The 23,864-nt window shown below is 37.3% G+C and overlaps 1 protein-coding gene across 3 annotated transcripts in view; it reads right to left on the reverse strand.

Moving 5' to 3' along the window:
• Positions 1-23,864, reverse strand: part of SGCZ (sarcoglycan zeta) — an 870,746-nt gene that overhangs the window by 17,343 nt on the left and 829,539 nt on the right. For 2 of the 3 annotated variants that reach the window (XM_082608607.1, XM_082608606.1), the window contains 2 exons: positions 22,033-22,155; positions 335-407 (listed from right to left, as the gene is read on the reverse strand). In XM_082608607.1, coding sequence (XP_082464733.1) covers positions 335-407; positions 22,033-22,155 — 196 coding nt within the window. The remainder of the gene's footprint in view (positions 1-334; positions 408-22,032; positions 22,156-23,864) is intronic. The other variant, XM_082608608.1, reaches the window with a different exon arrangement.

The raw sequence follows: 23,864 nt of genomic DNA on the forward strand, positions 1-23,864 counted from the left end.
CTATATCAGATTTTCTGAAATCCTTATTTTTATTAGTCCTCCCCTCAACATCCTCTATAACTGCCTTTTCTTTTCTTTTTCCACACTCCTCCTGTCCGATATGTTTATTTTATATCCGTTGTATGTTTGTAAAGGAAAAATATACAGAAGGACAGAATAATAACTCACATTTTCTTGCCCTCAATGAAATATCCGATTATCTATTTACCATGTAGGCAGGGAATGTCAATTCTTTATACAGATACGTAGCACATTTTCGGCTTTAGTTCTTTATATATCAAGGACCATCATCAGTGGTGGAAACAATGACACAGGTATAAATGCCAGGACTTACCTGAGGTCTTGGGAAGGTTCTGCTCTGATGTGAGGTGTTTCAACAGAGTGCCCGAACACTGCTCCTTCAGTGCCTGAGGATAACGTGAATCCAGGAGTCAGTATAAGCAAGTGGACAGACACACTGGTTTTCATTACTACTGTTATGCACCAAATATTCTTCTAAAAATGGGACAACTGAAAATAGGAGTACAGAAAATAAAAGAGAAAAATTGGAAAAGGAGTTTAAGGTAGTGAAGGGCCAAGGAGGGTAAATCTAAGTTCCACCATGTTGACCCTTTTTAAGATGATCTTATTTATAAAAGTTCAGACTGAGTGAGAATTTTCACCTTCTGATCATAGAACAAGATCCATTTCCTTCCCTTTTCTTTATTTCCAGGTAAGTGAATTTGAGGGAGGGATAAGTCACAATATTCAGTTGTTTCTACAAGCAGCAAAGCTTGAATGAAAATGTGGAGAGTGAGCTCTGATGTAGTATAGTATTAATTGTTGCAAGACATAGGTCCATAGGGCATTTAGCAATTCGCCCACAAGTAGCACTAGCCTTTAGTTAGAGTGATCATCGAACGACAGAGAACAGGGCACCTTACTCTGACCTTTCTGGAATTAAGGCTCAATCTTAAACCATGAATGGCTTGAGTTCATTAGAGTGGACTTCACCTGGGATCACAGTTATCTGAAGAGGTCATGTGCTCAGGTAGTTGAATGATACTCTATCTAAACTTTCATTTATCGACTCCATTTGATTTTCCAGGTTGACAGAGCTTTTTCTAACTTAACTGAGCAAAATAAAATGATTTTCCTTTCCAAAAATCAAATGCAAAAACACTCGTTAAAGATGATGAAAAAACAGCCCTCTCTTTTTTTCCTTTTGTAATTTTACATAAATGAGATCATTCCCTTCAGAATAAATTTTATTTTCTTTTGGTTTAATCATCTTCAAACATCTTGGTGTAAGAATGTCATGGCTGCTCCATTAATGGCCCCAACAGTAGCTCAACAATACAATGCAAATAAAAAATACAAATTTTACACCTACAAAGTGAAGCTTCTTCTACTTATCATGAAGAACAATATAAAATATATTGATTCAATAAGCAATGAAAAAACTGCCACTAGGAAATTAGAGCTAACATTTAAATTCCTTAAAAGTAAGTGTATATGTAGGGAAATATACTAGAATCACCAGAGGACTCCTCTACAGAAAACAGCAATGCAGATTTTGATCTTGAATCACAGAGGAAGAGGTTTTTTTCAGTCTGTAACATCTATATTATGGTTCTAAGGGTAAATGTACAAGGTTCTGCTCCAGTAAATTCCTTAGATTGCAGATTTCAGTTTATAAGCTAAAAGCTATCCACATTTGTTGACCTCTTACTGGATTTTATTAATTACTGGTGGGTTTTTTTGTTTGTTTGTTTTTTCCTAGAGAGGATATGTAAGGCATATACTGTTTATTTATTTAACTGTTTTCAAAAATTTAGAGCAATTATTTCTTTAAGGAGGTGGCTCTTTCGGTATTTTTTAAAATATTTTATTTTTTTGAGTGGACAATTTTTAGAAATAGGTCTTTGAAAGTAAAGTAACAGTTTTAGATAAAACTCTGATTTTGTGACTGTGGAGGGGCTGGCATTTGAAACAACATTCTAAGGCACAAATTTCTAGGTCTCAAGGAGAGACCCCTTTGACATTTTAAAATAAGATATAATTTCCAAGTGGGATAGCTATCCACAGGCAAAGTTCACAAGTTAATTTCTACTATTTTATAATTTTGAAAACTTCCCAGACGAGATACCAGAAATATAATTAAAGAACAGTAGCAATATTTATTTTAAAACACAGAATGGCACATATGGTATAATAACTTAGTACAGAATATATCAATGAAAGTGAAAGTAGAATGTTATCAAAAGTTTAATTTTACAATGAGGATGAAAAACTGATAAAGGTGTTGATTCTAAGTATCAATATAGAAAACTATTGATGATAAAAAAAAGATACTTGAAGAAATAAATGTATAATCATACCACCTAAGGGGCTACATTGAAAACTGCATAAAATATCATAAATAATTAACTAACTATAGACTTCCAGATAATGAGAAAATTAATCTCATCCTCTCACTTTTTGTTCCAAAATGAGCCAAAAGGGCAACAATTAATAAGCAGCAATGATAATCTTAAAAGGAAATCAGTGAGGAAAAATAAAAGCCATCTGAGCCAGAAACAAATTCTCACAGCATAAAAAATAAAAAATATATATAAATATATATTTCCCATGAATGGGAAAATTTTACAAACATCAGACTATTGGTAGGGTTGCCAGACTTAGCAATTAAAAATACTGGACACAATTAATTTTGAAGTTCAGTTAAACATAAAATCATATTTTAGTATAAGTATGCAATACTTGCTGAGGATATACTTATACTAAAAATCATTTGTTGTTTGTCTGAAATTCAAAATTAACTGGGCATCATATATTTTTTTTTTTTTTTTTTTTTTTTTTTTTTTTTTTTTTTTGCTGTACGCGGGCCTCTCACTGCTGTGGCCTCTCCCGTTGCGGAGCACAGGCTCCGGACACACAGGCTCCGCGGCCATGGCTCGCGGGCCCAGCCGCTCCGCGGCATGTGGGATCTTCCGGGATCGGGGCACGAACCCGTGTCCCCTGCATCGGCAGGCAGACTCTCAACCACTGCGCCACCAGGGAAGCCCTGGGCATCATATATTTTACCTGATAAATCTAACCATTAGTCAACATTTATTTGGAACAAAAAGTAAAGATCTGCTTTATCCTCACTTCAGGAAAAAAAAAAAATGTGTGATGAATTCTCACATCTTAAGTTATAGAAACCACGGAAACCAAAAAGGAAGAGGGACAGAAAAAGGAACATAACATAGACACTTATTAATATGTATATTTAAACTTGTTGACTAAATAAATATTTATTGTTTATTGCTTTTGAAAAGGACTGTTCAAAAGGGCACACTGTCAGTTTTGCTTGATTGTATAGATGTTAAAGGATATTTCAGATAATTTAAAGTGATGACGATGTTATAAGATATAGAGAAAACATAGACTGTTAACTCTTGCCATGGTCAGGAAAAATGATGCAGGCAAACCTCATGGTCAAAAAATACTGGATCTCATTCATAGGATAATTTCTAGCCTTTAAACAAAAGAATAAGAATGGCATATTTTTTGTTAGAAAGAAGAAAGAGTATATATGAACTGTGGTCCTACTTTATACTTAAAAACAGTTTTAGCCATAAGCTAGGATGCTACTCTTTACAAATGCCTAACATAAAATAATTTCACCCAATTAAAAACATCATTAAAAATAAGTTTATGTATCCCTCCTAGTATGGCTATCTATACTCTAAATGTTGTACTCTAAGCTACTCATTATCAACCCTTTGGCCTCCATATGTCCTTTGGGAAGGCATTTGCTTCAGAAGGCAGGACAAGAAAAGGAAACCAAAAATTCCTGGTATTCCCAGGTCCTCAACTTCATAGTAACTGAAAAAAAAATTCTGTGACATATAGCATCTCTCCAGCCACCAGCTTCATGAATTCTACTGTGGTTAATTTCAGATACTATTTTATGGGGTTATTGGGTTTGTGTAGAAGAACCTGTGATCAGTAATATATATACAAGCAAGGCAAAAATACCTCTATGCTTTGAAATATTAGTTTTATATAAATTATCTAATTTTTTCTCACCAACATTTTTAATATACGTAGATAATAGATTGTTTACACTTGAAAAATGAGGATGCTCTAATCAGAGAAATTAAATACCTTATCGATGAGGCTAGAATCTTGGAGTTCAGGTTTTCTTATGGATACACTATGAACTTTGAAATTAGCCATTTTGGGAAGCAATGCCAGCTTCTTCATTCCATCTAAGTGACCTTGAGCAAGTTATTTAATCTCTCCAAACTTCAATTTCCATTGATACAAATACGTATAGTAATGCCAACCTTGCAGTTTGGGCTAGGTTTTAATTAAATAGGATACTTGGTTCACTGTAAGAATTCAGTATTCCTTAATTCTCTCTATCAATTTCCTTTATGAAAGTCAGCCACAAAAGATGTACACGTTATATCTGTAGGGTTAATGTCCCAGCATGGGTCTACTCGTTAATATGTGAAATTTCTATTCCCAAAATGTCATAGCTTCAAGTAACATAGTCTCATGCTGAATTTTGAAATCTGAAATTTAGACACTGAAAAGATATTCTTGAATGTTAAATTTAAATGCATTTTGTTAATCAAAACTCTCTTCACTAAATCAAGGAATTTTCTAATGCAGCCGCTTAGGTACCAGATAAGATCAATCAATGCTCAAATAAGCTCTGAGAACGAAGTTTCTTCTAAAAAAATGTCCAGCATGAACTTACTTTTAATTGAACTTCATCATAATATTTAAAAAATTGAGGAAACATGAAAACAAAAATGCATAGTAGACCCTTTAGTAACTAAAGTGGATGGATGATGATTTTTTTCATGTTTTACACTTACTAGTTCTTTGTGCAGGATATAATAGAAATGCATCATTTGAATAATTGGAGTAGGTAAAACAGTCATTAACTCTACCAGGGTTTTAGTTTCCATTCAAAAATCAAAGGAAAAGTTAAAGAAAGAGTAGTACAGGGCATCATTCCTTAGAATATTTCTCTTCTCAAAGTGAAATTTTAGTCATGAATTGGTAAGAATTCCAACCTAAAAACTTAAGGTAGAGGAATCTGAGTAATGTCAACCATACCACTTCTCTTATCTAATCCATGGAATTGTTAGGAGACTTAAATAATGAAAAAATGAATTAACAGTAGACAGCATTTTAAATTGCTATACTGGAATAGGGCTGAAGTCTAGGGTGGATTCATGTAGATTTCAGGGACAAAAATATTCCTGTTTATTCATTATCTTCAAGTTTGATCCTGTGCTATTCAATGCATATAAATTACTTGGCTAATTAAATTGAAAGACACTTTACAATATTTTCTTTTTAATTATTATTCTATTTGAGACAAGGAGCCTTTTTCACTCCTGTAGTTCCACTTCCTAGCACTTTATCTAGTATAATATAGACATTCATTAGTATGTCTCTCTGAAGTTGTTGAATAAATAAATGTTTTCTTTGGTTTGGAAGTAAGATGAAGAACACAGCAGCAGAAAGCTGCCTAGAAGGAGAGCAGTCCTCACTACGGCCTCTATATGCTGCTCGAAAGGCTTCAAATGGAGGAGGCTAAGGTCTGGCGCAGAGTGCTTGCTGTTCTGGGAAACCAGAAAGAAAAATAAAAAAGAGAAAAGCCAGGTACATTGGGAACAAAGGAATGAAGAGAGACTGGGGCACTCTGTGGGAAAAGAAGCTAAAGAGGAGTAGAAACATTGTTGAGTTAAATTCTATTGTTATTTGTCTTGATGTTTGCCAATGAGATCTCCTAGTGCTTTCAGTTTTTCAATAAAATCTACCATGATCTTTGTATTTTTTAAGATTTTTTTTGGAGAGGGACAAAGAAGGGAATGAATATCACACCCAGCTCTATATGGGACAGAAGAAATAATAGGAGGCATGAGGCAAAGGATGTTAAGAGAGCATGAGTACCTGTCCGCCTGCCCTCTTCCCCTGACAATGGGAACTTAGGCAGCATTTTAAATTCCTGCACTAGAATAGGGATGAGGTTCAAGGTAAGTTCATCTAGATCTTAAGGGCCAGAAGGATTCTTATTTATTCATTATCTTCAAATTTAAACTTATGCTACTGAATATTTCAAATTCTTTGGAAGTCTTCACACTTTGCTTTCTTTTTTCTTTATTTGCATCTCTTTCCCCCCAGATCTAAATTGGTAGAGTAAAAGATTGGACAGGGAGCAGTTTCATTTTATTCCCAAATCTGCCTCTAATTCATTCTTTGATCTTTGACAAGTATTTAAAGCCGCCCCCCCCATTGCTATTTGTAAAATTAAGCTCTAAATAACATGATCTCTAAGGTACCTTCAATTTCTTTGTTTTGTGGTACGCGGGCCTCTCACTGCCGTGGCCTCGCCCATTGTGGAGCACAGGCTCCGGACGCGCAGGCCCAGTGGCCATGGCTCACGGGCCCAGCCACTCCGTGGCACGTGGGATCCTCCCAGACCGGAGCACGAACCCGTGTCCCCTGCATCGGCAGGAGGACTCTCAACCACTGCGCCACCAGGGAAGCCCAGGTACCTTCAATTTCTAACTGTCACAAGTTACATAATTTTTTCTGACATGTCGAAGCCTGTATACCTCTTCTCATTTCTCCTTATATACAAGTGGAAATAAGTTTGCCCCTGCAAATCGACAGAAAACGTATTTGGGGGAAGGGATGGAATAATCATATTGGAAAAAGTAAATTATTAACTATCATATCTTTTACTCCATTAAAATGAGTTCCTCTGAATCCTGAAAGCATCATTACCCTTTAAAAGGAGAAATGTCAACCCATTTCAACATACATCTCTTACTTGTGTTATTTTAATAGTCTAAATGGTGTTCCTGCTTCCAGCTAACTGCACAAAATACCACCTATACATTGCTATATTAATTTTACCAAACCTTCTGATATCTCACCTGTACAAAAGCCTGTAATTATTTTCTTGTATAATGCTTTTGCCCACCATTCAAGACTTCTGCTTGAATGCAAAATCCATTCATTCAGACGTATTTTCCTCTACTCATCTATAAATCTATTTACTAATTTTCCCACCTGTTAAGGTAAATACAATCTGTTCATTCTCTGACTATATTTGGGGTTTACTACCTATAGCACTCATTGAGAAGCTATCACATCTATTCTGAAATTTTACATGCTAAATTATATATTACTACCCCTCTAGGCTAAAAAAATATATATATCAAAGACGTTCCTTATATCCCATTGTATTCTTGTGAGCAACATGGTATCTTACATATGTAAGGTAATTAATAAATAGTGGTAAGGATCAATATTTGGAGGACTTTCTTCTTGAAAACTTTTCCCCCTGTTTTTAACCCTCCTAGTTTGATTAATGGTACAATCATGCCCTAAAAACTCAAGTCAGAAATGGGGAAATATACTGAGATGCCCTTTCTTGTTCAACTTCCCTATTAGTTGACTTCTTTTTACAACTTCAGTATCACTTATATTTTCTCCCAGTTATTCCTCGATACCATAGCCAACTAAGGTTCTGAAATTCAAAGCTGACTGTGTAATTCTCACTTAAAATGCTTCTGGAATCCAAAAGTCTGTGGAAGTCAAACCCAAATTCCTTAGTAGGACTTACCTGTTAGCAGTTTTCTGCATTTTATACTCCAGTGACAATAAAACTTTTGCAGATTTTGAAATGTTTATAAACTGTTAAGAGTACCACTTCTTCCCGACATACCTCTCTTGCCCCTTTAATGGTCGTCTCTACTCATTTTCAGGATCTGATTCTAAATGATTTTCTCTGTGAAGCATTTTCTGTGTCCTTCCTACTGTTCCTCTTTCTGCTCAGCTTCCCCAGCTCCTTGTGAAAATTACTATACATAGCAGTTATACTGCTTTGCAATTCACGTTAAACTTCTACCCAGTAATTTATGAGTTCCTTGAACTCAAGGACTTTGTCTTAATAAATTTTGTATGCTTAGCACTGATCTTGAATTCTGATATACAGTTAAGGATCAGTAAATGAAAGAAAGAATGGGAATGAAAAAATTAATAAAAGCGTGAATAAATTAAAAATTATTCTGCAGTATTTTATGATTGATATGTAAAACTTGCTAAGTTTCTGTTTCCCAGTATATTTCTTCATTTAATACTTCAAAACAAATCAGGTTATTAATATCCTGAGGTGATGATCTGAATTTATTAAAACTGTTATTATGAGCCTATTCAATGTTAATTTTTCTAGTAAAACAGGGAAACAGTATTGTTAAATTGTCTCTCTGAAACAGAAACAAACCCCTACCATGTTGTTCATTTGAAAGCAGAGAATAAGGTGCCAGTATTTCTGAAAATAAATTATTTCAAAATCTGTTTTTACTTTTCAGTCAGCATTTTTCATAATTTAAAAAATATCTCAAGGCATTTACTCTCAGATGCCAAATCATGTCCTCTTTTCAACTTTTTAAGGTTTTCAGAAGATAAAAAGAGATCATGGAAAAGATACTTAGATGATCAGATTGAAAATACATTAGAATAAAGCTATTTTCCTCAAGATGAAATAGATTCAAAAATGAAATGTTTTATCACTATGAAGAAAATTAAACTTAAATATATCAAGATTTGAAATTACGCAGAGACCCTTCTTGCTCATATTTTATAAACTTCAAGTAGCTTGTATTTTTCTAGCATTTATCTCTGATTTTTTTAGGGAAAAAAGCTCTTCTTTTGTTAATTCCTTCTATTCCTTTTAATAAAGCAAAAAATACTGATATTTAAAAGTGTGTGGAGAAAACAAAAAAGAAAAAAATGTTCAAATTGAATGATACTTGATGGAAACTACATCTAGGAAAAAGATATAGAAATAATCCCTCTTTTCAAATTTCTACCTTCAGAAAAGAATATCAGAAGGTCAAGCAGAGCTTTCATCATTCACTCTTAGGATATATATTTTCAGAAAATAATAAGTAATTTCAAGGTGTATAATTCCTAAGGTTGTCATTTTGCCCTTTACCTTACTAATCACTAAAGGAATAAGAAGCAATACACACCTGAGACATTTAAAAAATCTTAAATGAACAAGTGTTACCAACAGCATATCTTTAGCAAACACAATCATAAGGTTGTTTTGTTACGGATTTATCAAAAGGCAGCTACATTTGAACTGATTGATCACTCCATTGTGCACATTCTAACAGAAACTGAAACATAAAAATGTGAAATAACCTGATAACAAATGACCTACCTACACTTTTTTTATTTTGCAAAACATGTCATAAAAGATCAGTTCATGATGTGATTTGGAAAATTAATAAGACAAGATCTCTACGTGAATTACCTTTTTACTATACTTAAGTTATCTTTGCAAGCTTTGAGACACTTAACCTAGGAGCGTATTTTGTTTTGAGGTTTGGACATTTTACCTAAGTACAGAGAGCAGAGCTAGTGCTGGTTTTGCTTCTTTAAGGTCACATTGATTTTCATGCAGGAATATTTTCTGTATAGCCCTTTCCTTTACAAACTTTATCATTACTTAATCCACATGCAATTTAAGCTTTTCTGATCCCTGTGGAAATTATTTATCTAAAAATGTACTGTTATGGGGCTTCCCTGGTGGCGCAGTGGTTGAGAATCCGCCTGCCAATGCAGGGGACAGGGGTTCGAGCCCTGATCTGGGAGGATCCCGCATGCCGCGGAGCAACTAGCCCCGTGAGCCACAATTACTGAGCTTGCGCGTCTGGAGCCTGTGCTCCGCAACGAGAGGCCGCGATAGTGAGAGGCCCGCGCACCGCGATGAGGAGTGGCCCCCGCTTGCCGCAACTAGAGAAAGCCCTCGCACAGAAACGAAGAGCCAAGACAGCCATAAATAAATAAATAAATAAATAAATAAAAATTTAAAAAAAATAAAATAAAATAAAAAAAAATAAAAATGTACTGTTAGTTGTACCATAAACTCAGGTTCTTTGGGAAAATAAAGGAATACCTTAATCCTGCCTTTTTGTCTTATTTTATTCTTTAGATTCTTCACCCCTATTTAAACTAGTTTCTGGAGAAAAGTAAGATGGGCTTTCTACTGCTGTTAGTCATAGGCAGGAAGACTGTGTTTCCAACTGGCACACCATGCTGATCATTTCAAGTGGAATGCACAAGGACAGGTACTCATCTTAGCAGCACTTTTATTTCTTAATGTTTTTCCCCCTGATACTTCTGATACATTGCCACTAAAGCACATTATATGGAAAATAGAAAACCATAGAAATTTATCCAAAAGTGGTGGTACCCAACTGTCTTTAGTGGCTTCAGATACTACATGTGTTTATGGATTTACAGGCATACCCTGGAGATACTGCGGGTTCAGTTCCAAACCATGGCAAGAAAGCAAATAAATGCAATAAAGCAAGTTACACAAATGTTTTGGTTTCCCAGAGCATATAAAAGTTATATTTTTACTATACTGCAGTCTGTTAAGTGTGCAATACCACTACATCTAAAAAAACAATGTACATACCTTAATTTAAAATATTTTATTGCTAAATAAATGCCAACCATCAACTGAGCCTTCAGTGAGTCACAATTTTTTTTTGCTGGTGAAGGATTTAAAATATTGCAAGAATTACCAAAATGTGACACAAAGATATGAACTGAGCAAATGCTGTTGGAAAAATGCTGCCCATAGATTTGCTTAATACAGGACAGTCACACACCTTCAGTTTGTAAAAAACACAATATCTGCAAAGTGCAATAAAGCAAAGAGCAATAAAATGAGGTATGCCTGTATCTGAACTTTCTACAATCATTTTTTCAATTAAAAAAAAACTTGTGGCTTCCCTGGTAGTGCAGTGGTTGGGGGTCCGCCTGCTGGTGTGGGGGGCGTGGGTTTGTGCCCCAGTCTGGGAGGATCCCGCGTGCCGCGGAGCAGCTGGGCCCATGAGCCGTGGCCGCTGGGCCTGCGCGTCCGGAGCCTGTGCTCCGCGACGGGAGAGGCCGCGGCGGTGAGAGCCCCGTGTACCGCAAAAAAAAAACAAAAACCAACAACCCAAACTTGTGTGTTCAAAAGATGCTAATTCTATAAATGGCTTTATGGACCTGAGCTACAGAGTTAATATATACAAATCAGCATCTGAACGCAACTAGGACTTCTAACACGGTACCTTATTAAACACAGTTTAGTTAGACTTTCCTTCTTATCTCAATATAGCTAAGTGATTCTAAAATATCAGAGGGACTTCCCTGGTGGTCCAGTGGTTAAGATTCTGCTCTTTCAATGCAGGGGGTGGGGTGCGGGTTTGATCCCTGATGGGGGAGCTAAGGATCCCCCATGCCTAGGGGTCAAAAAACCAAAACATAGAAGCAATACTGTAACAAACAATAAAGGCTTCAAAAATGGTTCACATCAAAAAATACTTTAAAAAAATAAATGAAACATCAGAGTTTAACCTGTCATTTTCTGACTGTCTGTGCAGTTGTGGACAAAGTCATAATTTGGAATTTTCATTTGGCAACCTGCCATAATACATATGTTTCCACTCTTTTAGTAATAATCGTTTTTTAAAAATTGAGGTGAAAAATGCAAGTCTCAAAAAGTCTATCCTCCAATAACAGGATAGTGTGGCGTTCATAGAGAGAGACCAATTGGGAAACAGCTAGGAAGAAAGCACTTCCTAATGCCGAACCAAACTCCCTTCATCCTTTTGTTTCTATGAGTTCTTTTTTTTTAACCTCTTATTGTTCCACATGCTCCTGTGAATTTTATGTTATCACTTGCCATGTAATTCATTGTGTGCCAATAGGGAAACAAAGAGAGCTCGATTTCCCTGTGTTTGTTTTCTACTCACAAGAGGTTAGGTAGCATTACTTTTTTAACATCTTTATTGGAGTATAATTGCTTTACAATGTTGTGTTAGTTTCTGCTGTATAACAAAGTGAATGAGCTCTACATATATATATGTATCTCCTTATCTCCTCCCTCTTGTGTCTCCCTCCCACGCTCCCTATCCCACCCCTCTAGGTGGTCACAAAGCACAGAGCTGATCTCCCTGTGCTATCCAGGCTGCTAACGCAGCTGATCTCCCTGCTGCTTCCTACTAGCTATCTGTTTTACATTTGATAGTGTATATATGTAAATGCCACTCTCTCACTTTGTCTCAGCTTACCCTTCCCCCTCCCCAAGTCCTCAAGTCCATTCTCTAGTTCTGTGTCTTTATTACTGTCCTGCCGCTAGGTTCTTCACAACCATTTTTTTTCTTTAGATTCCATATATATGTCTTAGCATACTGTATTTGTTTTTCTCTTTCTGACTTACTTCACTCTGCATGACAGACTCTAGGTCCATCCACCTCACTACAAATAAATCAATTTCGTTTCTTCTTATGGCTGAGTAATATTCCATTGTATATGTGTAACACACACACACACACACACACACACACACACACACACACACACACACACACACACACACACATATATATTTTTTTGTGGTACACAGGCCTCTCACTGCTGTGGCCTCTCCCGTTGTGGAGCACAAGCTCCGGACGCGCAGGCTCAGCAGCCATGGCTCACGGGCCCAGCCGCTCCGCGGCATGTGGGATCCTCCCGGACCGGGGCATGAACCTGTGTCCCCTGCATCAGCAGGCAGACTCTCAACCACTGCGCCACCAGAGAAGCCCTACCACATCTTCTTTATCCATTCATCTGTCGATGGACACTTAGTTTGCTTCCATGTCCTGGCTATTGTAAATAGTGCTGCAATGAACATTGTGGTACATGACTCTTTTTGAATTATGGTTTTCTCAGGCTATATGCCCAGTAGTGGGATTGTTGGGTCATATGGTAGTTCTATTTTTAGTTTTTTAAGTAACCTTCATACTGTTCTCCATAGTGGCTGTATCAATTCACATTCCCACAAACAGTGCAAGAGGGTTCCCTTTTCTCCACACCTTCTCCAGCATTTATTGTTTGTAGATTTTTTGATGATGGCCATTCTGACTGGTGTGAGGTGATACCTCATTGCAGTTCTGAATTGCATTTCTTTAATGATTAGTGATGTTGAGCATCCTTTCATGTGTTTGTTGGCAATCTGTATATCTTCTTTGGAGAAATGTCTGTTTAGGTCTTCTGCCCATTTTTGGATTGGGTTGTTTGTTTTTTTGATATTGAGCTGCATGAGCTGCTTGTATATTTTGGAGATTAATCCTCTGTCAGTTGCTTCGTTTGCAAATATTTTCTCCCATTCTGAGGGTTGTCTTTCGTCTCGTTTATGGTTTCCTTTGCTGTGCAAAAGCTTTTAAGTTTCATTAGGTCCCATTTGTTTATTTTTGTTTTTATTTCCATTTCTCTAGGAGGTGGGTCAGAAAGGATCTTGCTGTGATTTGTGTCATAGAGTGTTCTGCCTATGTTTTGCTCTAACAGTTTTATAGTATCTGGCCTTACATTTAGGTCTTTAATCCATTTTGAATTTATTTTTGTGTACGGTGTTAGGGGGTGTTCTAAGTTCATTCTTTTACATGTAGCTGTCCAGTTTTCCCAGCACTGCTAATTGAAGAGGCTGTCTTTTCTCCATCGTATATTCTTGCCTCCTTTATCAAAGATAAGGTGACAATATGTGTGTGGATTTATCTCTGGGCTTTCTATCCTGTTGCATTGATCTACATTTCTGTTTTTGTGCCAGTACCATATTGTCTTGATTACTGTAGCTTTGTATTTTATAGTCTGAAGTCAGGGAGCCTGATTCCTCCAGCTCCATTTTTCGTTCTCAAGATTGCTTTGGCTATTTGGGGTCTTTTGTGTTTCCATACAAATTGTGAGATTTTTTGTTCTAGTTCTGTGAAAAGTGCCAGTGGTAGTTTGATAGGGATTGCATTTAATCTGTAGATTGCTTTGGGTAGTAGAGTCATTTTCACAATGTTGACTCTTCCAATCCAAGAACATGGTATATCTCTCCATCTGTTTGTATCATCTTTAATTTCTTTCAGCAGTGTCTTATAGTTTTCCGCATACAGGTCTTTTATCTCCTTAGGCAGGTTTATTCCTAGGTATTTTATTCTTTTTGTTGCAGTGGTAAATGGGAGTGTCTCCTTAATTTCTCTTTCAGATATTTCATCATTAGCATATAGGAATGCAAGAGATTTCTGTGCATTAATTTGTATCCTGCTACTTTACCAAATTCATTGATTAGTTCTAGTAGTTTTCTGGTAGCATGTTTAGGATTCTGTATGTATAGTATCATGTCATCTGCAAACAGTGACAGTTTTACTTCTTCTTTTCTGACTTGGAGTCCTTTTATTTCTTTTTTTTCTCTGATTGCTGTGGCTAAAACTTCCAAAACTATGTTGAAAAACAGTGGTGAGAGTGGGCAACCTTGGCTTGCTCTTGATCTTAGTGGAAATGGTTTCAGTTTTTCACCATTGAGAACGATGTTGGCTGTGGGTTTGTCATATATGGCCTTTATTATGTTGAGGTAAGTTCCATGTATGCCTACTTTCTGGAGGGTTTTTATCATAAATGGGTGTTGAATTTTGTCGAAAGCTTTTTCTCCATCTATTGAGATGATCATATGGTTTTTCTCCTTCAACTTGTTAATATAGTGTATCACATTGATTGATTTGGGTATATTGAAGAATCCTTGCATTCCTGGAATAAACCCCACTTGATCATGGTGTATGATCCTTTTAATGTGTTGTTGGATTCTGTTTGCTAGTATTTTGTTGAGGATTTTTGCATCTATGTTCATCAGTGATATTGGCCTGTAGTTTTCTTTCTTTGTGACATCCTTGCCTGGTTTTGGTATCAAGGTGATGGTGGCCTCATAGAATGAGTTTGGGAGTGTTCCTTCCTCTGAAATTGTTTGGAAGAGTTTGAGAAGGATGGGTGTTAGCTCTTCTCTAAATGTTTGATAGAATTCGCCTGTGAAGCCATCTGGTCCTGGGCTTTTGTTTGTTGGAAGATTTTTAATCACAGTTTCAATTTCAGTGCTTGTGATTGGTCTATTCATATTTTCTATTTCTTCCTGATTCAGTCTTGGCAGGTTGTGCATTTCTAAGAATTTGTCCATTTCTTCCAGGTTGTCCATTTTATTAGCATAGAGTTTCTTGTAGTAATCTCTCATGACCCTTTGTATTTCTGCAGTGTCAGTTGTTACTTCTCCTTTTTCATTTCTAATTCTATTGATTTGAATCTTCTCCCTTTTTTTCTTGAGGAGTCTGGCTAATAGTTTATCAATTTTGTTTATCATCTCAAAGAACCAGCTTTTAGCTTTATTGATCTTTGCTATCATTTCCTTCATTTCTTTTTCATTTATTTCTGATCTGATCTTTATGATTTCTTTCCTTCTGCTAACTTTGGGGGGTTTTTTTTGTTCTTCTTTCTCTACTTGCTTTAGGTCTAAGGTCAGGCTGTTTATTTGAGATGTTTCTTGTTTCTTAAGATAGGCTTGTACAGCTATAAACTTCCCTTTTAGAACTGCTTTTGCTGCGTCCCATAGGTTTTGGGTCGTCGTGTCTTCATTGTCATTTGTTTCTAGGTATTTTTTTATTTCCTCTTTGATTTCTTCAGTGATCTCTTGGTTATTTAGTAGTGTATTGTTTAGCCTCCATGTGCTTGTATTTTTTACAGTTTTTTTCCTGTAATTGATATCTAGTCTCATAGTGTTGTGGTCGGAAAAGATACTTGATACGATTTCAATTTTCTTAAATTTACCAAGGCTTGATTTCTGACCCAAGATATGATCTATCCTGGAGAATGTTCCATGAGCACTTGAGAAAAATGTGTATTCTGTTGTTTTTGTATGGAATGTCCTATAAATATCAATTAAGTCCATCTTGTTTAATGTATCATTTAAAGCTTGTGTTTCCTTATTTATTTTCATTTTGGATGATCTGTCCATTGGTGAAAGTGGAATGCTAAAGTCCCCTACTGTGATTGTGTTACTGTCGATTTCCCCTTTTATGGTTGTTAGCTTTGCCTTATGTACTGAGGTGCTCGTATGTTGGGTGCATAAATATTTACAATTGTTGTATCTTCTTCTTGGATTGATCCCTTGATTATTATGTAGTGTCCTTCTTTGTCTCTTGTAAGAGTCTTTGTTTTTTTTTTTGTGATACGTGGGCCTCTCACTGTTGTGGCCTCTCCTGTTGCGGAGCACAGGCTCCAGATGCGCAGGCCCAGTGGCCATGGCTCATGGGCCCAGCCACTCCACGGCATGTGGGATCTTCCCGGACTGGGGCACGAACCCGTGTCCCCTGCATCGGCAGGCAGACTCCCAACCACTGCGCCACCAGGGAAGCCCAGCAGAGTCTTTGTTTTAAAGTCTATTTTTTCTGATATGAGAATTGTTACTCCAGCTGTCTTCTGATTTCCATGTGCATGCCGTATCTTTTTCCATCCTTTCACTTTCAGTCTGTATGTGTCCCTAGGTCTAAAGTGGGTCTCTTGTAGACAGCATATATACGGGTCTTCTTTTTGTATCCATTCAGCCAGTCTATGTCTTTTGGTTGGGGCTTTTAATCCGTTTACATTTAAGGTAATTACTAATGTGTATGTTCCTATTACCATTTTCTTAATTGTTTTGGGTTTGCTTTTGTAGGTCTTTTCCTTCTCTTGTGTTTCCAGCCTTTAGCATTTGTTGTAAAGCTGGTTTCATGGTGCTGAATGCTCTTAGTTTTTGCTTGTCTGTAAAGGTTTTAATTTCTCCATCGAATCTGAATGAGATCCTTGCTGGGTAGAGTAATCTTGGTTGTAGGTTTTCCTCTTTCATCACTTTAAATGTATTCTGGCACTCCCTTCTGGCTTGCAGATTTTCTTCTGAAAGATTAGCTGTTAACCTTATGGGGATTCCCTTGTATGTTATTTGTTGCTTTTCCCTTGCTGCTTTTTTTTTTTTTTTTTTTGCCGTACGCGGGCTTCTCACTGTTGTGGCCCCTCCCATTGCGGAGCACAGGCTCCGGACGCGCAGGCTCAGCAGCCATGGCTCACGGGCCCAGCCGCTCTGCGGCATGTGGGATCCTCTCGGACCGGGGCACGAACCCGTGTCTCCTGCATCGGCAGGCGGACTCTCAACCACTGCACCACCAGGGAAGCCCCAGATTGCCAGTTTTAATTTCTACTGCCTGATAAAAAAGAGATATCCTTTCTTCTCATACATTGAGCCATTTTCTACTTTTCTCTCAAAGGCAAAACAGAGAGATCTAACTCCAACTAATGGCTTTTAATTTAACATGAAAGTATCCTATAGGACTAAAGTCTTTCACTTTATAAAGTCAAATGACCTGCACTTTGTTTTCTAAGTTAATATACTACTTGGAATAAAAATGAAAGTACAAATCGCAGTTGATTGATTCTGCCTGAAAGCACTAAATTTAAGAGTCTTCTGCATGTAAAGGTGCATATCTTTTATTTATTGACCTGTTCTCAAAAGATAATTGCTTTAAGTAGTATCTTTGACCAATATTAGGGAATACAAAGGAAAATAAAGTTGTCAAGTATGCATATGTGAGCTAAAGTGTAAAACTCCCATATATTCAATGATATAGACAGGGTATGTTAAGGTCGAATAAGTATATTCATATTAAGTGTTAAGCAAAGTACTACTGAGCAAGTCAAGTAATATCAAGAGTAAAAACATTAAAAATTGAAAGCATGTGACTGACTGATTGCTGAACATGCCGATGGGGTAATGAGGGGTGGTGGTATTCAGGTAACCACCTGCCACTTTACTTCTACCCTCCTGCACCCTGAAAGTATTTAAATGCATCAAGTACATCCCTGCTATGCTCCAAGGAGAGTAAATTTGAGTATCCGGAGCCACACTAGATCTACAAATAATTTTAGTCATAAGTGATTTTGCCTCAGCTGGATAGACACACTTATTATCTAAGTAAATTCATCTACTTCTGCCACCTGGAAAGAGAAGTCCATGTACGAAATGCCATTTTTCCTAAAATATAAATTAGAAAGGATCCATTTTAATCCCTATGGATATTGCTTAAATAGAAAATTTCTGTGTCACAAATTTAAAATTCTAGAATCAACCTCACACAGATCTCTTGTCACATGCAACTTTGAAGTCTTGTCAGCACTGCTACCTAATTTACATGAAATACCCTGGAGTCACTGTTTCTTTGTAGTATAGTTTGTTAAATATTTAAGCACTGCTTTAAAGTACATATGAGGTTACTAATCAATCCCAGTGCCCTTAAATTGCATGCTACGCTATGCACAATTTTCTCCTCTAAGCATGTGAAATTCTAAATTATATTTGCCATTGATAACTTTATTTTCCTTTATTTTAGAGGTATCACAAAAGGAATAAAGCTACTATAAAGTTCCTATGCGGTATTCTGGTAATGGAGTAAGGACTTCACAGGAATTTGAGTATGTGTGTGTATGTGTGTATGTTTGTGTCTGTGTCTGTGGGTCTATCTGGGTTCTTCTGTGAGAAACAGAAGTGTGACTGGATACTGAGGGGAATTTTAATCATGTTAAAGTACTCCCCTAGGACTTCGCTGGTGGCGCTGTGGTTGAGAATCCACCTGCCAATGCAGGGGACACGGGTTTGAGCCCTGGTCCAGGAAGATCCCACATGCCGCTGCGCAATTAAGCCTGTGTGCCATAACTACTGAGCCTGCGAGCCACAACTACTGAGGCTGCGTGCCACAGCTACTGAAGCCTGCGTGCCTAGAGCCCGTGCTCCACAGCAAGAGAAGCCACCGCAATGAGAGGCCTGCGTGCCACAATGAAGAGTAGCCCCCACTCACCACAACTAGAGAAAGCCCGTGCACAGCAACAAAGATCCAACGCAGACAAAAATAAAGAAATAAATAGATAAATAAATATATTAAAAAAATAAAAATAAAATAAAGTATTCCCTAACTTAGCATTATTTATGAAAGATGTGGCCCTTGCATACCCGCATCAGGTTAAAAGCCAGGGTTACTTGTTATAGACACTCTCATTGTTCCCTCCTGTGTGATGCTTCCATCCTTTACAAAAATCTGCCTGGATTCTATAATTGTGAACTCAAAATTGTATTAGTTTATTATTTAGGATCTTCTGGAGTCATATGATACATAAACATACTGTAAGACTGATTAATTAATTTTTTGAGATAATTGGAAAATATAGATTAAACAAGAGTATTATGAAAAATAAACTCAAAGCTGTGTGTATATATTTGAGACAGAGAAAGAAATGGAAAAACAGAGCTAGAGTGAGATATATGTATTTATCCATCTATACATCATACAATATACCATGCATATATCACACACATACAAAGGGGAGAAAGAGAGAAAGAATGAATAATAGGTCAGCAGAGATGACTGCCCTAAGACAGTTAACTGAAAAGCAAAAAATACTTAGATTTTTTAGGGAGCACTTTTTCCTCTGATTTAATAGTCCAATTAACAATTCAAAGATGGCAACCAGGCTACCGAGAAAAAGAGGAAATAAATGTGAGTATCCATCTACCTCCAAGAAAAATTAAAAAAACTAGTTATTGGGTCTAATTTTGTGAAGACAGTACTTCACTGCACTAGTTATGAGAAAAATCAAGGTAATATAAAGATCAGAGAAAGTTAGAATTCCATGAGATCATAAAAGCCGTCAAGAGCTCCAGAACTACCCTTCACTTATGAATACAAAGTACCCAATGCAAATATCTGAAATGCATGAAATAATTTTTGGTCATGTGTGTAATATCCTAAAAGCTATGAGGATTATTTTGGTATCAAAGCTGATAACTGCAGGCACTACCAAGGTTTAAAGATTGTTAAATATTAAAATCACATCTGCCCAATCCCTCTGAGTGCGTTTTTACTCTGGTTCTCGACTTTCTCACCAACTAGTAACTCAGATGATAGCATCAAGGGCCCTAAAGTCAATGTCCTTTCTGATTTGTTTGTGCTCTTTGCCAAGGAAAATCCTCATGATTTTTTTTAATAAATTTATTTTATCTATTTATTTATTTTTGGCTGCGTTGCGTCTTTGTTGCTGCACGCAGGCTTTCTCTAGTTGCAGTGAGCAGGGGCTATTCTTTGTTGCGGTGTGCGGGCTTCTCATTGTGGTGGCTTCTCTTGTTGTGGAGCATGGGCTCTGGGCGCACAGGCGTCCGTAGTTGTGGCATGCGGGCTCAGAAGTTGTGGCTCAGGGGCTCTACAGTGCAGGCTCAGTAGTTGTGGCACACGGGCTTAGTTGTTCCGTGGCATGTGGGATCTTCCCGGACCAGGGCTCTAACCCGTGTCCCCTGCACTGGCAGGTGGATTCTTAACCACTGCACCACCAGGGAAGCCCTCCTCATGATTTTTTAATTAAAAAAATTTTTTGGGGGTCCCTGACTGCCAACTCAAGACTTAGGAAGGCCAATGTTTACCCCATGTACACGTTTAATCCTGACTGCCAACTCAAGACTTAGGAAGGCCAATGTTTACCCCATGCACATGTTTACTCCTGACTTTTTTAAGGAGTCTTAAGAAAGAAAGAGAAATGAGGCTGATGCGCAGTCCTGCGAACCAGCCCAAACACTAACCCAATGGAGCAGGCTCCAGCTACTCATCAGAAAACTCACAAAAGAAAGAAAGGAGGCCCTTGGAGACAGTAATGATGGTGGTGGTAGATTGTGAGCCAGACCAGAGATGCCCAGTGAAGATCCCCATTCAACGATCTTTGTTGAATTTCATTGTTATTTAATAGTGTATCTTTCTTGAAATCACACAGACCCTGGTGTCTGGGATATTGGCAATATCAATATTATCTTTATTAATAAAAACAAAAAGCTAACCTTTACAATGTCTTCATTATGTGCCCAAAACATTCCAAAAACACACATGCACACATAGGTATGTGCGCACTATCATTTCAATCATTTAGATGAAAGAAAATAGACGCATAGATTTACTCAAATTATTGAATGGTGGAGGCAGAATTTAACCCAAACAGCCCACAGCTGAGGTCATTTACCATGCAAACTGCTCTCACATGGCCCACAGGCTCTGTTCTACCTAGATATGATAGATATCCCATGAGCTGTCCCCAAACTCAAATTTGGGAAATGCTAAGCCAAACATATTTAATTTTTTAAATATAGGCCTCTTTGTCTTTTAAAAATATTTTATCAAAATAATATGTATTGTGGTTGTAAATGAAATTATTCAAAAGAGATTGTATTCAAAATGCTTAAAATAGTATTAGTAAAATTCTTCCCCATTCCCAATCGTGCTTTTAACTTTCTGTTATTTTGTTCTTGTTTTTGCTTTTTCATTTCAGTTGGTGGTTGACACTAATGGCCCTAATATTAGACTAATGACTTTAATAATGTCTCAATAATAGGTGATTAGCACTATTTCTTCATTTATATACTTTTGAAGATAATTATGAGCCCTAAAGAACAGGAATTTAATTTACTTATAACCTTCCCCTTACTTCATTCTAAAGTTGATATTTACATTTTAGTTCTTCTTTTGCATATCTTTTACTGTTAAGTAACACTTCTAAATTGTATTTATCTATCACCTTGAGTAATCTTTTTTTTTTTTTTTTCTTTTTGCGGTATGCGGGCCTCTCACTGTTGTGGCCTCTCCCGTTGCGGAGCACAGGCTCCGGATGCGCAGGCCCAGCGGCCATGGCTCACGGGCCCAGCCGCTCCGCGGCATATGGGATCCTCCCAGACCGGGGCACGAACCTGTATCCCCTGCATCGGCAGGCGGACTCTCAACCACTGCGCCACCAGGGAGGCCCCACCTTGAGTAATCTTTAATCATTGTTTGCACCCCCACCTTTCTTCCACCATCCACACTCAGTTTCCTCCACCTAACCCTGCCTGAGACGTGCAGCTTTGCTTTTATATCATTAAGGCTAATATTTATAGTGTCTTCTGCAACCAAGACCAGAGCTTTCTGTTTATGACTACTGGAAAATCAAATGATGTGATATCATGATATTATGCAAGACTCAATTTCAGGCGTGGGGACCATAGATATAAAAAAAGTAGTTTCTTGTTCAGTTGCATATTCTTTCAAGAAGTAAACAATGTTCCAAGACCTCCATCTACAGTACCTGTAACTTTCAGCTTTTCAGCCCCAATGGTAATCCCATCTTCATCTGCAGAAAACAGCACCCTGCCGTCTTCACTTGCTCTCACTTCAAACCTTTTACACTGAGCTTCCACAGCATCAGCTCCTACGGTCAGAGGAAAGGTTTAAAAATGAATCTGGTATCCAGGAAACCATTAACATGTATTTTTTTTGAAAAAGAAGAGAAATACATATATTATTTAATCTCTACAGTATGTTTTATACCTAAATTAATATTTTAAAATTACCATCCTTTTCAGGAGGCTGTCTAATTTGGTAGGGTATTGCTGGGCTAAGTTGGTTGGGTACACATCTGACCTCTAAATCCTGACATAGTCCTGACAAGGTCTGTGTGGGTTTAGCCAGTTAGAAAATCTTTGCATATACACAAGGAAGACGATGTCTGCTTTGTTCCTGGTGGCAGCCTGAAGACTTGGCATTATACCTGGCATGTGCTGGATGCTTAATAAGGACTTGTGGACTGAAGGATTCTCGTGTTTTCTCTCTGCAAGTAGACAATAGTGCCCATACTTGCTACATCACAAGGTACTTATAAAGCATTATTCAGTTGTGAACCTTTAGTTACTCTACACTTCATAGATTCTAATACTGCAATTTGTTCACTCTTTATTACTACTGAATGTGAATCCATTTTAGATTCAATATTGCAAATGTATGTGTATATCTATATATACATACATAACATATATATTTAGTGTTCTCCAATGTATCTTCTAATCAATAATTTTCTTTATTAAAATATTTTTAATAAATACAATTACATCATGTAATTGAAATCTATTTTCAATTTATTGGACAATTTTGCACATTAATCCATCCACAATCCACAAAACCAGCTCCCATATGTGGAAAACATAATTAATTTGAGAGTGAGCAGGGCTTCAGCAAGAAGATCAAACTGGTCACGGGGTGAGGAACTGCTATTTCCGTAACAGTGATTTCTTTCTTTTGGCATAATGCACTTGGCATATGGATCTGTAACTTCCCCTCCTGTTAAGATCTGGAACATCCCTCTGCTGCTATCTACAGCAGAAACTCTTGGCAAGTACAATGTGGTCCACTCAGGGACCTGGGCATAGCACCCTTTGTGCATATTTCTCTTCATTTCTCTCTACATATGCTATGGACTGACTGTTTGTATATGCCCTAAATTCATATGTTGAAATCCTAACTCATAATGTGATGGTGTTAGGATATGGAGTCTATAAGGTAATTAGGTCATGAGAATGGAGCCCTCCTGAATGGGATTGGTGCCCTTATAAAAAGACACAAATAAGTTTGCTTTCTCTGTGCAGTCTATGGAGTGAGGACACAGGGAGAAACTGGCTGTCTGCAAGCCAGGAAGCAGCCTCTCACCAGACACTGGATGTGTTGACACCTTGATCTTGGACTTGTAGCCTCCACAACTGTGAGAAATAAAAATCTGTTGTTTAAGCCACCCAGTCTATGGTATTTTGTTACAGCAGTCCAAATGGACTAAGACAATGTACTACCATTTTTTGTTAGCTATATGACCCCCAGGAATTCAAAATAGGAGATTATATATGTATTCCAAAATGCCCTCTAAATTTAAAATTGTGTCTAGTTTCTAGTAGGCTTTTAGTAGGAGAATATTGTAGAGGTGAATGAGTGCAAGACTTAACTTTCTTCCCGCTTCCTTAGTCCTCAACCCTACCTCAGACCTACTCTCAACCCTAGTCCATGGGTTTTAGTACTTACACTTTAGTAACTTACACCTCCCCATCATCATAGCTCCTGAGGAGTACTTAATAAGAGGAAGACATTATTCCACAC

The sequence above is a fragment of the Mesoplodon mirus genome (genome assembly GCF_964341445.2).
Source record: "Mesoplodon mirus genome assembly, chromosome: 20".
NCBI lineage: Eukaryota > Metazoa > Chordata > Mammalia > Artiodactyla > Ziphiidae > Mesoplodon > Mesoplodon mirus.